Source organism: Plutella xylostella, chromosome 24, assembly GCF_932276165.1.
Source record: "Plutella xylostella chromosome 24, ilPluXylo3.1, whole genome shotgun sequence".
Lineage (NCBI taxonomy): Eukaryota > Metazoa > Arthropoda > Insecta > Lepidoptera > Plutellidae > Plutella > Plutella xylostella.
Genome location: NC_064004.1, coordinates 1,308,600 through 1,324,902, shown reverse-complemented (window position 1 = coordinate 1,324,902; position 16,303 = coordinate 1,308,600). Strand labels below are relative to the sequence as shown.

Genomic DNA, 16,303 nt, shown 5'->3' with positions numbered 1-16,303 from the left:
AAGTTTATTAAGCGACTTCGAAAAAGGAGGATGTTCTCAATTCATCTGTATTTTTTTAATTTATGTTCGTGGATTACTTCGACAGTTATGGACCGATTTTCTACAACTTCTAGTCAGAGTCTACCACCATTTGAGAAGGACTGGGTAGGTAATAGAAGGTGTATGATTTATGTTAGTTAATATTTACAATACAAAATAAGTATTTACCATTGCAAACAAGCTCATGAGCCTCTAAGTCGCTCAGCAAAGCGCCCTTGAAGGCAGCTGGGGCTTGACACCTGGAAATTGACATAAGTACATTAATTTTATAAATAAGTATAATTTATTTGAGGTGCTTCGTCAGGAGTGAGGTCATACAACAGAATGCAAAGTATACAACTTATTTTAGCGGTTGTTTTATCGAAAAAACACCAGCATACAAGAGTTCAAAAGTGGAGATCACAACCACTCTGGCACCTCCTGGACCGATCACTGGTAGTTCAGCTTTGGCCAGGGAAAAAACCTTGGTGTGAACTAGGGTTTGTCACTGTGGTGGATGACTGCTGTCGTCACTCACCTAGCAGTGAGACTCAGTCCAGCATCAGCCCTGACAGCGGCTGCCAGCCTGGCCACGCGACAGTCACACACCAGCGGGTTGTCGGCGAGACGCAGCGAGCGGAGACGGGCTACGGAAGCGGGCTCCAGTTGTAAGTAGGTCAGGTTGTTGTTGTTTAGGGTCCTGTGGAGGTAACGGAAGGTTATTAACTATTATGTGGTTATACTTTTTTGAAAGTGTGTGGAGATGTAATTAATACGTCCGAAGTAACTAACTGAACTGGACTATAGGTATAAAATATTGTGTAAGTAGAAAGTAAGTAGTAAATGCCACTCAGTAACTGTACGCTCTAAGTATAAAAGATTTTCAAGAAAATTATAGGTAAGTACATTATTTTATATCTCGCTTCATCATCGCGTCCCCATGCTTGGGCACGGGTTTCACGCTGGCCTAGTGCGGCTTGGTGGACCCCAACACAAGCAAAATACTCACAATGTATCCAAGCTCTTCAGCTGCTCCAGCGCTTTCTCGTCCACACAGCGTAGTTTATTCGAGTCGAGGTGCACGCTCCGCACCGCCGACAGTCCGTCTGTCTGTCTGTCTGTCTGTCTGTCTGTCTGTTACTCTTTCACGCCAAAACTACTGGACGGATTTGAATGAAATTTGGTATACATATGGTCTAGGCCCTGAGAAAGAACATAGGCTACTTTTTATCCCGGAATTACCACGGGAAAACTTTTTAAGGCGAAGCGAAGCAGCTAGTAATTTTATAACTTCTTTCCATCCAAATACTCACAAAGTATCCAAGAGCAGCTCTACTACAGCTCAGTAAGAGCGGTGGTAGCTCAATCGGGTAAGCGCCCACTTCTCACGCCAGACATGCGGGTTCGAATCCCGGCACTGACTTGTACTCACCTATGTAACTATGATGAAAATACTCACAAAGTATCCAAGCTCTTCAGCTGCTCCAGGGCCTTCTCGTCCACACAGCGTAGTTTATTCGAGTCGAGGTGCACGCTCCTCACAGCCGACAGTCCGCGGAGCGCGCGCCGACTCACCGCGGTCAGCTCGTTGCGACTCAGGTCCCTGGGGTTTAGGGGTTTAGTGGTTAGCTAGTTTCAGGGGTTGTATAGTAAGCCAGGGATTCGTTTTTTGAGATATCTGTCACGGATTTAATAATATTTATGAAGATGACGTATAATTGATGAACTAATCCCTGGTTATGATCTAACTGAGTATGATGAAGCTGGGGCTAAACCTATCGGTTAGGGTAGTTTTTGGGGCTAAGAAACCTGAACAATCTCATAATATCGATTCCCAAGTTGCTGAGATCATCTCCATTGCCAAGATATCGCCGAAATGGCATTTATTGTCGAGTGAATATTGAAAAATCTTACTATGGTGACCTGGATTAAAACGTCAAATGTTTATTGACCCAGGGTAGCATTGACACTCTGAGAGGGGTCAGGATTCTTTAAACCAGCCTGTACATTGCGTCTTAAGGCTATATTACTTCTGTCATCTTCAAAACATTTCTGTCAAAAGTTTCATGACTGTTACCACTAGAGGCGCCACTTAGTACGTGCCAGCCCATTTGTGCGTTTTTGTTTGACTATATTCGTTAAACGAACCTTCCCGATTAATATTTATGAGATAATAGAGATAATTAAGTTATTTGTGACTAACAAGGCAGTAATGAAAATATGCATATACCTACGAGTTTTGCAAAAAACATGAAATAATCACACAGAATAAAAAATTCTTCGAGACTTCGGTACTTATCAGGAAGTTAGTCTTTAGAAAAACTGCGATCTAAACGATTCGCCAAAAATGCAAAATACGAAACTGGATGCATAAAATTATTTCGTAAATAATAAATTAATATACTTATTAATTATAATCATAACCACTAAAACAGGGTGGCAAAAAGAAAAGCCATATTTCGTTTAATTCCAATTAACAAAAGTAATAAACTAACCTACCTCTTGTGAACGACTATTCCGCACCTATAAAAAAAAAACCGGCCAAGTGCGACTCGGACCTAGCGCGAAAGGTTCCTTACCATAATTATTTAAATAGTACCTACCTACTTTTCAAATATCATTGGCCACGAAATATAACTTTGTTTGAAATAGAAAACTACCCGCACATTTTGAAAAAAGTTAAATGTGCGGGTGGGTTACACGACTTTTTTTATCAGTTAGCCACTAAGGAATTTAATAACAAATGTCTAGATTTCAGATTTCATTTCCGCCCCCAGAGTCTAGTTTTAGGTTTTACGTTTTGAGTATGGAACCCCTTCTTTTTTATCTATTAGGGGCGTTAAGAACCTATCTGGCTTTCTCGAATGGAAAATTTGTGCATATAAAACGAAACCCTAAAAAGAGCCAAAAAATGCTGCACCTATAAGGGTTTTCATCACGAATTTGTTGGCACGCGATGTCATAGTACAGTCGGGTTCATAAGTGGCTATAAAATATACTAGTTTCACCCGGTTAAAGATAAATAATATACTTTTGAAGCTGACTGTACCTACCACTGATTACTAAACAGAGAGAGAACACGAAAAAAAAACTTACCCATTTAATTTTTGATAACGATAACTTTTTTTAAATAGATTTGAGACTGATATAACTTTAGCGTTTGTATCCTAACATTAAACTTGAACTATAGGTAAGTACATAAAAGTATTATACTAAATAATATTTTTGCCAACAGTACAACGTAGTTTAAAATTCAGTAAGCGTTCCTCCGCTCATTGTTAAGTCCCCAAAGCGCCAGATACAGACCGTTGCCGACGGTACCTCGCCGTGAACGTTCAAATTAAATATTAAATCGTAATGAGCCTCTTGGCAACCCTACGCGCAGACGCGACCATGGAGACATGTGGATACGACTTGGAGGTTTTCTACTTTATACGTGGTGTCCTTATATTTACTTAATATAAAAATATACTTACGCCTTTTGATACGTCCTATGTGTTTTTCAAATTTGTAACTGTTCTGTATATTATTTTGCTTTTATGTGTACAATAAAGTGTTTAAAAATAAATAAATAATACAGCATGAGTCCTATGAAGTTAATTTCTCCATAGTCGGTTATCTAACCGACAGGGATTGATTTATAAATTAAAATGTCATCTCCATATAAAATTCATGACAGATGTGTCAAAAGTTAACCACTACTCCCTGGTTATGTGTTATAATGGAGAAATTGGCACTTAGAATGAAATATTTTTATGCCTGGTAACTAAAGTTAATTTTGAGAAAAAAAGACAAGTAAAATGTATGGCTTGGCATTTTTACCTGTCATAGGACCATGGAAGTAATTAGTATGTACCTAAGTACTAACAGAGACAAGATTATCTATTCTTGGAGCAACAGAGCGCCTATCTCAGCTATTGTAACACCCAGGCTTGCTGCTCCAGTTTACTCGGGAGCTAGACTGGCTGAGCTGAATTTAAGGGGATATGTACAAGGGTTCCACTCGAGGGAGCCACGAACAGGTGCTTCGCCCCCCTCTCTGAATAGAATAGAATAGAATATAATAGTACCTAGGTACTACAGTATTCCATGCATAGGACTCAACATGCAAACTATAATTTACTTACAGTGTTTTTAGATCTCAGATTTGATTGTGTTTATGTTATTAATTTATACGGCTTACTTTAACCGGAAATCTACTTTATTTCCAAGTCTCATCCACTCTATCCACCGCCCGAGGCCGAAAATTGCTCGCTATCCATTTCACTAGTAAATAATTGATGTTTCACAGAAATTGGATACCACTCGGCCTCAGTTTCTACACCGAGGTGCTAAAAACCGAGATACGCCATCTTGTCATGTTTTTTTATAGGTAGGTATTTGAAAAAAAAATATCTATAAGTACCTGGGTAGTGTAAGTATTCAATATCCTAACTAATATTATAAATGCGAAAGTAACTGTGTCTGTCTGTCTGTCTGTCTGTCTGTTACTCTTTCACGCCAAAACTACTGAACGGATTTGAATGAAATTTGGTATGCATATGGTCTAGACCCTGGGAAAGAACATAGGCTACTTTTTATCCCGGAATTCCCACGGGAAAACTTTTTAATGCGAAGCGAAGCGCGCGGGAACAGCTAGTATAATAATATTATAAATAAATCCTGTGTGAGTATTCAATATAACCTCTTGCAGTCAGCAACTTATATCTTAATCTCTGTAAATGACCAAATCATCATCATCAGTCTGTAATCGTCCTTTTTTGGTATCCTGGTTAAAGCGCCACCTCCAAACATTTATATTAGGTACTTTTAAGTCGGCCATTTCTATTGTCCCACACTGAAGTCATTTATGATACATATTGGTCGCATGAATATTTCATAAACTACCCTAGTATTATTTTACTATACTAGGCCTTGTTTAGCATACCTAGTTATATTAAGCTTTTCAAGTTACATTTACTTATATAATATGAATATTAAGTTTAATTTTAGAACTAGGTTGTTAAATATATCGATTACGTTTAGAAGTTTTTTTCATTTATATAAAGTAAGTAATTAAGTAGGTTTTGTTACTTTTGTTGTGTCCAAAGTGCCTTAGCAATACTTTGTTAGTATATTAACTTCGTTAGTACACCTAGATATATATTATGTATCTGTAGGTAGGCACCACGTTTTTAGCACTTTAAAAATGTTTTCCCTCAGTCAGCTACGAAAGTGGGTGTTTACATTTCAGTTTTTTCAACAGTCTCCAGTATTGTTTTTTGGAAAAGTCCCAGCTGAAAGCCAAAAGAAGTCCATTAGGCGCCTATTGTTGCTTTTGCAGAAGCGAGTAGCCATTTTGTTTTGTGCGAAAGCGCGCCAAAGCGTCGGAATGCCCGGATTATGGCGGTTCGCTTTTGTTTTTTTTTTCACGGCAAAGGAGTTCTGCTTTTCCAGCCTATTTTTTTTATTTTCGCTAGAAAAATAGAAGTGTTTGAAGTTGACTTTGGAGATGTGTTTCAGTGGCAGTGTAGATTCAAAAGAGATGGAACTATTGGAGTAAGTATACCTACCATTTTAGTTAGTATTTGATTTCAGTCCGAAAAGGCGATCTTAGTAGTGACGCTGAACAAGGAACAGAGCCGCGAGCACAGGATTCGATACTATTTTCGAATCTACACAAACATATCATGGAAAAAACAAATGCCACTTTTGGAACTAACTTTGCCTTACATTTTGACAGTTCTTCACTTATTGAAAATAGCAACCTTCAGTATTTATTCAGTTGAAAACGCAACGATAAAAAGTCCTTGACATTAAGTGCCAATTTCTCCATAGTCGGTTAGAGCATAACCAGGGAGTAGTGGCTGACTTTTGACACATCTGTCATGAATTTTATATGGAGATGACGTTTAATTATTATAAATCAATCCCTGTCGGTTAGATAACCGACTATGGAGAAATTGGCACTAAAGCTACGTAATTTAAATTTTGTTCTAACTAACTAAAAACTTCCCCAAGAATCCTAACTTTATAGTATTATAAATGCGAAAGTAACTGAACGGATTTGAATGAAATTTGGTAAACATACGGTCTAGACCCTGGGAAAGAATATAGGCTACTTTTTTCCCGGAATTTCCACGGGAATTGACGACCGAATGGCGTAGTGGTTAGTGACCCTGACTAGTGAGCCGATGGTCCCGGGTTCGATTCCCGGCTGGGGCAGATATTTGTTTAAACACAGTTATTTGTTCTCGGGTCTTGGATGTGCCCGTAAAATGGCAATAGGCCCGCCCCCTATTACATTGGGACTAACATAAAACTCTGGCGAAAAGTGGGTGCAGCAATGCACCTCTGCCTACCCCGCAAGGGAGTACATTAGTACAAGGCGTGAGTGCGTGTGTGTGTGTTTTTTTTCCACGGGAAAACTTTTCAAGGTGAAGCGAAGCGCGCGAGAACATCTAGTAATATAATATGTGGCAAAGAACCTCTTCACATACAGCCAATTAATATAAAACCACGTTTTTTTAAAAGTCCCCTCATACCATTTGTTTTTATGTCACGGCGAGACACAGGAACGGTTTTAAGGAGACAATTTGGGGCGGACAAATTGGACTTTTACGGGAAAAACGTTGTGTTTTTTTTAAACCACAATCTGTGAACGTGTTGGTTCTGTGATTTCCAGGAAAAGAGGGTTTAGAAAGGACACAAGGACAGTTGGGTTTTCTCTGTGTTTCGATTGTGGGATTGCGGTTTTCTCGTAGTAGATAGATTAACGCAATATCGGGTGTACCAAACGATATAGCTCTTTACCTTTTTCAAACATAAATTTATTTTGTCTGTGATTCTTAAATAGGCTTTTTAAGCCGTTCATATATGCTTTGTAGACGAAAAGAAATGATAGGTACTTAACTACAGTCGAACTATAAAGTCCTGACATCAAAGAGTGCGATTTTGCTAAGACTTTTTATGATCGTCAGTTATTTAAGTACTTACTCTTTTACATACATTTTTAAAATAAAATACCGATCGATAATGGATTTTTCCTTATATAAATATAATTGGTATTTCTATTAAATACGGTCTGTAACAATTAGTTAGAATCCACGTCCGTTTTCAGGACTTTATAGTTTTACTGTACCTAACTGTTAAGGTTCTCACTCTAAAAGTAGTAAAAGCACTTGTGTGTTGTGTTATGTATTTAAGTTCTTATAAACCTAACAAACTCATTTCATCATCTAAACTACCCTAAAACAAATAAAACCTACTGTCAACCCGTCTTTCTTCCAATATCGGAGCCACAAAGTGTAGCCTGAGGCCATCTCATTCCGGCTACGAACAACTCAAGACAATTTAGACGAGCACGCTCATTAAATGTCGCAGTTTCCGCTCAAGGCGCAAGATGGCGGCCGCACTTCCGGTTGCAGGGTTGCAAGCGATAAAAAATAAGGATTGTGACTTTAAATAAATAATATTTAAAATATTAAACTGAGACGGAAAATTCGGCACTTACTTAATACAAAAAAAATATTATGATTTATTTAAAATGTTACAACATACGACAGTTTTAAGTACTTAGCAGAAGTTATTTCGCTACTTTTGAATACTTAGATAATAGTTCGCCTAGTGTGGAATTTGCAGCCACATCACAAATTGTACTTAAACAATTTGTTAACAAACGTTTTTACTTTTACATAGGTACCTCAACTGATTTTTATGAGCAATAGCTAAGAACGCATTCAATCCTGTAGGTACTTAATCATCATAAATTTTCATTTGGTGTAAACGTGCAGGGTGTGTCCTTTGTCAAGTTCTAGGTGATAAAAATATAAGGTAATAGACTAGTTATAAGATTATGTTTAGCAGTTAAGTTTCATGGTGTCTATTACTGTAGTTTATCCAATAAATAAAATAAAATAAAAAAGTGATCACAGAAATTCTCAATATACACTTTGGTTGACTGATTTTGTTTTTAGATTTGCAAACAGTTTTGTTAGCTACCTATCGTTAAAAAACAATGCAGGAACGAGTTAAATAAAAAAGTTTTTTTTTTGTTAAGTAATGTTAAAATAAATTAATTTGTCTAAAGGTTAATTGTCTGGTAGTGATTGCTTTAAGTAATAAAACAGCCTTTTTTGTACAATTTTATATGTAAGTTGTGAATTTGTAATGTTTTCTTTCATGGTGCAAACTAAAGAGTATTCTATTCTATTCTATTCTAAGTTACATTTAATGTATCCTGGCAATGGCAACCCTATTCACTCATTCGTCGTCTCGCCGCCATCCGGAGCGGACGTGCCCGCTCAAAGCGGATTCTAATCCACAAAGACTCCGGTTTTATTGCGAAATAATGAATCACTGACGGCAATGGATTCTATTTATTTATTTAACCTTGTCTTTGCTGTTGGAACTTTTTTTTATTTATGTGCGGTGGCCTTCGCCTAAAAGTATACAGGCGGAGTTTTTAAAATAGCGATCCCTGATGATGAAAGGACCAGCTACATCTGTTATAAATCCGGGGACGTGTTGTGTGTGATGTGTGTAGCAGTGGTGTTTATGTGGATGTGCTTGAGCAGCATGTGAGCTTGATGTCGCCATTTTAAAAACTCTGCCTGTATACTTTTAGGCGCAGGCCACCGTACCTGAAATACCTAGATAGGTTTTTTTTTTCTATTTCGTCTTACAGGGTGTTAAAAATGGTTAGCCAAACTCATTGTGAAGGCCTAGCAAGCATGGGGTTCAAGACGTGACAAAAGTTTAGCGTCGCACTCACTAACATCGCACGTCTTGCGCCCCGTACTAAGCCTTCTGAATGAGCTTGACGTCTGCTATGTCACCTTTTTTCGGTTTAGTACACTTTCGCAACATCCTGTCTAGTTACTTAAGTACTTACTAGCTGATTCCGCGAGCTTCGCTTCGCCTTAAAAAGTTTTCCTGTGGGAATTCCGGAACAAAAAGTAACCTATGTTCTTTCTCAGGGTCTAGAGTCTAGATTCTAGACCCTATGTATACCAAATTTCATTCAAATCCGTATAGTAGTTGTGGCGTGAAAGAGTAACAGACAGACACAGTTACTTTCGCATTTATAATATTAGTTAGGATGGTTACAGGGCCACTTAAAATCTAATTCACTCAACACCAACCCTGCTAAGCATAACTTGAGATTCGGAAGCCGCAAAACCCCTCAATCCCTGTTCTCTACTAACATATTCTGCTAAATTACGCGTCAAGGCACTTCAAACGGGATTGTAGGAACAACTTAATTGCTCCTAATTAGTAATTAGACATTCGGAAGCAATGATGGCGGCATGAGGGCCGGAAGCGGCGCCATTTTGTTGACGCGCGCGTGTAATGGCCACCGGAAGTTGTGCTTACTTTTTCTTACTTAATTAATTTACTTGTTACAAAGTTTTTTAGGTTTTTTTTAACAACTGATCGATTCTGATTACTGATTAAATACCTACATAGTTAATATTTTATACAAAATTGAATATAATTAATTACTCTATTCAGGTATATCAATTAACCACGGATAACACGGTAGCCTACATAGGTACCTAGATTACCTAGGTCTTATAAAATCCGACCAGATAGCTTCGGTCTAATAATGGTTAGTTTCATCACATAAATAGGTAATTCCCTAAAATCCCTTATTGTAAATAAATAACCCACCAATCGGCGTAAAACTGGCCCCTGTTCTAAAATTCAAATAGAATTTCCTCATTTTTTGCCGTAAAAACGTGTGCCCAATAAAATTTTCACTTCCCAAATAGACCTATAGATATGTAAATAGGTTTCATTGGTGGAATTCTCCGCTTTCCGTCTTTTATCGGCCACGATAAGGGAAATGTTGGGACACTCGGGGCCGCGCATATTTTATGGCTCAGTTCTATGCAGCCATTTTAGGGTTGCCATTTGTAAATTTACCTACCAATGTAATGAGTACTTACAAATTCAAAAAAAGAGTTTTTTTTTTCTGTGATATCCCGTTTCACAGTGAATGAAGCGGTTATAGCTCAGTTGGTCCGCTTCTGACAAAATAAATGCGGGTTAGAAACCCGCCCTTGGCATGTAGGTGTAGGTACCAATGATATCTTATATCATTTAAGAGATGGACACAAAAGGCATCAAAAAATATTTTTCCGAAAATCGTAAACTTCACACTTTAATCAGTCACCACCCGTTAATACACTCACGGGCAATGAAAAAGTTCCATTCAGAAAATTACCAAAATACTCCGGAACGGAAAAATATAACTTAATGACGCCTTCTGCAATATTTTAAGCACATTTATCGGCGCTTCAGAATACTACCAACTAAAAACGTAAATATTTTGTTCAAATTTCCTTTTAAATGTAAAAAAAAATTTACGCCATTTAGTGATATCGATTCTGAAGGCAGAAATTTTAAATTTAGACATGTCAAAACCTTAATTTCTTTGTTTAAAATTCGACTCTATGATTGTTTCCGTAAATGTCATTTTATGCTAGCAAATTTTTTAGTTTGACAGCGTTAAAATTAGAATTTCTGCCTTCAGAATCAACATCATTGTCTGCATTTTTTAAGTGGAACTGTTTCTTTTCTCGTGAATGTATACCTAATGAAAGTAGGTACCTATGTAAGTGTGGCAACCCTAAAAAAACACAGGTTCGAATTTCACCCCTCCATTCGCAAAATTAAATGTGCTTTCGCAAACTACTACAGAAGTGTGTAAAATGGGGTTTCTGTCTGTGTGTATGTCACCTTTTTATACACGACACCTCAGGGATTAAGGTACAGTTCAATTTGTAAATAAAGTGACGAATTGTCTGGTTTTTTCTCTCGCAGGGGTTGATAAGGAAAGGAATGAAATTATTCTTTAAGTAAGTAATTTAGTTATTTAAATGCACTCTCCATTACGAAGAGAGTACATAATTTCATCACATTTATGTTTACTTGAGTCGTTTTTATTATTTTTACACAGATCTAGTCAACTCCTAGTCTAGTCAGATAAATAACTAAGGTGGCCTTTGTTTCTAATTTCATTTGAGTAAATAGGTACTAAGTATTGCTAATATTAATACCTACACTACACGTTGGACCAAATTTAGTTTAAAAGTAACGGCCATAATAATATTATGATGTTGTATTCTGTTACTGGTATCGAATAATTGGCTGTAAAACCGCACCCTTTGCACCTTGGAAAAAAAACAAGCTCCGGTATTTCAAAAGCGCGGCAAGAATGACGTTTCATTTCGGGCTAACCTATAAACCATTTTCGCAAAACTTATCCATGCGAGCCTTTTCAGTGCAGCTTTTTCAGTGAAATTCCTTTGAATCTTTCAGCTTCAGTCAAGCGCGAGTCATGGAGGCAACGCTTTGTGAAAATGCGCTTACAAGGAAGTGATGCGAGAGGGATTGTGGAAATATATGGCGTCTTACGAAGCGAGGGTTGCCAGCTGAACGTTACAGAAATTGCATAGAAATTTCGAAGTGAAAAAAATAGTAAGTATATTTATATTTATGTAGTTCTGGGTTTTTATATTCAGTTGCATTGCTCGGTGTACAACTTTGACATTTAGAATTACTTTTGGACCTTGATTCTTAAACTTAACTATTAGCTAAGTAAAGTTTTTTTTCAATATTGAAAATAATAAGTACTTTAGCGGTTGGCGGAAAATATTTTCTCATCGACCGTTTGATTGCAGTTTTTAAAAAAGAAAGGTAGGTATTCTACTCTCTGTGGGGGTGTAAGTACATGCACCTGGCCATCCCCTACGCATATCCCCTACGGTCTACGTAAAGGTAGGTATTATTATTAAGTATTTTCTCATACCATTTTACCCGTGGATTGTCTGAAAATCGTACTTTATGTTACAGTTACAGTATAGAATATTGTAAAAGTGGTAACTAGTAAACCCAAAAGGGGATAACTCGGCTTGTCTTGTGAATAACTTTTGGAAATCCATAAAAAACCGTTGTCGATTCCCTTTTGGCTTAAGATAAACTCTATTTAAAATACCCTGGAGTACACAGTACAAGATGTATTTCACTGGACTCTATTCTATTGGAATACGTAGGTATTTACCACGTATTTACATTGAAATAAGTACACTGAAAATGGTTTATTTTAGGTAGGTACCTAGGTAGGTATACGAAGAACTTTAAAAAAAATATTTTTTCATATTTTTACTACTAAAAAGGTGGAATGTGTCTTTTGTGAAAAACTTCTCAAAATTCAAGATAACTTTTTAATAATCCAGGCTGAATACAAAATTCTTCTTATTTAATTTTATGTCTCGAATACCCTACTTATTCAGAGCAAGGAGGTCGCACTAAGACGTCAAATAAGTTTGGGCATCCGTTCCAGTTTAACAGTTCACAGAGCATAAATCATTGCGCCTAGAGCTGGTGACACAGAGTACTTACCTACATTATAATCTGTGATGTGCCCAGGGCCAAAGGGTCTGGCGTTTTGGACTTTAGTGATGGGCTTTCGTTTCTCTAATAGACAACAAATTATTAGTACAAAAACTCAGACCTTATAGTTAGTAAAGAACCAAGTTTAGTGGGGCAAGAATTACTACTACTACTTACGTAGATGTAAATTATTACTCAGTTCTCTTTTAGGCAGTTTTATTTACAGACTAATGTAATAAGTTGGGTTATAAATAATATAAATACTGTGCCATCCTCTGGGCAAAATAGACGGTCAATGTACTTATATTTTTGCATATGACACTTGTGACTGGCGTGCATTATTTCATACAAACATGTTATTAAAACAGATTACTAAAATAGTTTATTACGTTAAGAATCCAAACAAAAAAGTCTAATAAAAAACAACATCACCTGAACAAACACAATCGAAGCTTATCGCACGAAACAAACTCGCGAGTAAACATCAATGAAATCGTTTTAACAAATCGACATTACGATTCAATCGTATAATCCCCTCCCTAGACTATTAGGCACGATCGCTTGACCAATCGAAATAGGTTACATTGTAGTGTACTTAAACGATTTTGATCCTATTACTGAGACTCGCATCGTATCCGGCTTTCGCTGTTATGTCTTTGTGAGGTATGGAAATTTTGACCTTTTATGTCTAGTGTCCTTTTTCTGACTCATATTTTTATTATATTTAGATCCTTTTGAGTATATAGGTAGCAACGTTTTTGGGGTTATTGTAGGTTAATGCTTACCTAGAGAGACGCCTTCCGCAGTGACGGTGGCGATCTGGCTCATAATATATTTTATTTACTTCGGTAGTTCCTACCTAATTACTTTTATTTATCTATAGGGATACTTTTTTTATATATCTATATACTCTGTCCATTATATTATTGGTTTTTTGACATTTGAAATCCCATACATATTTGATGACTGCAACCCAACTTTACTTAGCAGACATAAGGAAACGTCTAAAAAACAATAACATAATGGAAGCTCTATGTACTTTTTAGACATCAGTTTACAATATTTGTATTGTCATCATAACGTTATTAATAAAGAGCAAGATTCACCTAGAGAGTTTATTCCGGAAATTTAGTATACCTTTTACAAACAAAAACGCACAAATAACGAGTCATTACTTATATAACTTTCAGTAAAAAAACACTCAATCGTCTGGCTTTTTATAACTACGCGATTTGTTTTTCATAATATATAAAATACAATATTTATAGTCTAGCTTAAATACTTACTTAGCACTAAAAACATAATGTGGGGTACAATATTCTAAAAATACTTGTTTCACACAAAAGCTTTCTCAATGTTACCATGTGCTAGGAAAATTAGCAACACATTGGGGTTAGCTGACACCGAAGGGAAAAATTACCCCAAAATTGGGGAAAAGCGGACAGACCCTAAAGAAAAGATTTGCCAATTTTGTAAAAAAAACTAAATGAGAGTTTTTTCTGGGGTTGAATATTATGGGGGTATGAACATTATGGATACCCATTATAGGATGAAAGCAAACGATTATATTCGATTTTTGGGGTCGCAATTTGGAGTTTAGGACAAATTTAGACTTTTGGTAACGGGTTTTGCAATGATAAAAAATCATTTTTCAATCAGCCAATCAGAGTAAGTTGTATTTTTACTTATAAATTAATGAAGAATTTACTAAGTACCTACTACTCTACAAACGTTCTTCCACATTCCTTCAAAGTAGGTGAAGACAACAGAAATAAATCGTCACCTTAAATCGTAAACCGCCCAACTCCACGCGAGCAAATTTTACAGGAGACAAAAAAAACTGTTTATTTTGTACTTCTACTTAGGATACCCCCTAATGTTTTTTTGATACTAGACTAAAAAAGTGGTTGCGCATTCAACGGCGTTATGAAAAATTATTTATTTTTATTGCTTAATACATAAAATGGACTTACGATCTTTTCCCAATCTCTATGTGAATACTATTATTGGAGATAAGTGTTTTTCCTGGAAATACGAGTTTTTCGGACTTTGATTATGAAAAATATTGTTCTCTTTGATGGACTTACGCTGTTCAAATATAGATAAATCTACTTACCTTTTCCTATTACTTCAAATTTATAGTATTATTGATGTACTTAATAAAATGATTATATAATCAGCAGTCATCGATATAAGCAGTAGAAAACATAAATCAGTACTAGGAGGCCATGGTCCCACCGTTGCCGTTGAATCCCTGGTGGTAAGCACGCTGTTTCCCAGGGACTAGGAACATCATCACGTTTTCTTTAATGGTGAAAAATAAAGAGTATTCTATTCTATTCTATCATCTGACGAGCAAGGAGTGGCGGATCTAGAGTTGGAACGGAGCGCAAAGACTGTTCCTAGCCCCGATGGAATACCAGACCACGTGTGAGTGCTGGCGCTTAAAGCTGGTTTGTACAGAAAGTTTATCTGTCTGTTGAACAGCAGCCAGAGTGCCAGTGAGGTGTCCACTGACTGAAACGAGGCCACGTTAAAGCTCCTGAAGAAAGAAAGCAGTCCTGCAGATTCTTTTTCTATGTACAGACCCATCTGCCTGTTGTAAGAGGCTGACAAGCTTTTTAAATTAGTGACACCCCTGGATGAAGGGTTTGGATTGACAGTTTGGATTACGAAATGTACAATCGATAGTGGATACAATACGTATTAGTAGAAGTACTTCTATGTTCGTTCACTGTCGGAGCAGGATGTGAACTGCGGGGATAGTTGCGCTGGGTGTTAGATTAGACCAAGGATTAGACATGGTGTACCCGTTCAACTCTATCCCTTGAGGAACCTTCAGGGCCTCTCTTGAATACCATCGGCCGATCCTACCTCCAGCAAATAGTCAGAGGTCCAACTGGTACAATAATTACCCGATAAGAGAGGGTTAATGTTCGCAGAAGGAGGTCAGTTGTGGAGTTTTACAGGGGTCGGTCTTGGCCACCTCTGCAATGTAACTTGGCATACAATACTGTCCTGCAAATGAAGCTCGCAAAAGGCGTTAGCACAATTCATTCTGCTGATCTTCATCTTCAATGTGTGTCACATTGAAGATGGCTGAGAGAGCGTCTATCGAGAATGATTTATCAAAGACGATAGTGGCCTGATCCACCTTTTAGGCCTTAAAACAGCGCCCCTCCTGATATCCTACAAACTCCTAATGAGCAGGGAGCCAACAAATCTGTCAGTGCGGGTTAGTGAGGTTCATATTGCTATAGAACGGCACATGTGCTACCTCAGCCTAGTCGTAGATAGTTGCTGGTCATTCAAGGAGCATTGCAAGATGTTAGTTTCCCAGAATCAAAGAGTAGCTGGTGCTCTACACGCCATGCAGTGCACGGGCTACTTACAAATCTGAGGGCCCTCGCAAATGAGTCCATCGCATCTATACGGGTGCCGTGCAATCTACTGCCCTTCAAGGAGCACCTATCTTGTCAAGTCGAAGAGAATGACTGTGATGAGATCGGTTAGAGGAGCCATGGATTCGTCAGCAACGGGTTGCAGCAGCCGCCCTGCCTTGTTTGCAAAAAACCTATATTAGTATGTAGTAAAGTGCTGATTCCAACCAAAATATACAAAATATTTTGTTTGTGATATACGCGTAACTTTTAATTTAAGAGCATAATATTGCTAAAAAAATAGCAAAATTTAACTATAAATTGATCAATAAGAATGTTAAGTTCTATAATTTATTTATGTAGTAATAAAAACAAAGCCAAACTCATAGTTTTATTGCAAAAATGTACGTTCACTCCCGCCTACATCGCTCGTTGTATGGGAGTAGGAGGAGTTACGAGGTTTTATTGTTTAAAAATCACGACTTAGAGTTAGGAGGAAAACGAAAACTAAATTTTCTCAGAATTCT

General features: G+C 37.2%; 1 protein-coding gene across 1 annotated transcript in view; it reads right to left on the bottom strand.

The window, feature by feature from the left end:
- The window catches only part of LOC105383464 (protein slit), a 177,611-nt gene that overhangs the window by 43,289 nt on the left and 118,019 nt on the right, over window positions 1-16,303 (bottom strand). The window contains exons 6-8 of the mRNA XM_048629716.1: window positions 1,478-1,621; window positions 557-718; window positions 208-278 (exon numbers count right to left, since the gene is read on the bottom strand). Of these exons, the coding sequence (XP_048485673.1) occupies window positions 208-278; window positions 557-718; window positions 1,478-1,621 (377 nt within the window). The remainder of the gene's footprint in view (window positions 1-207; window positions 279-556; window positions 719-1,477; window positions 1,622-16,303) is intronic.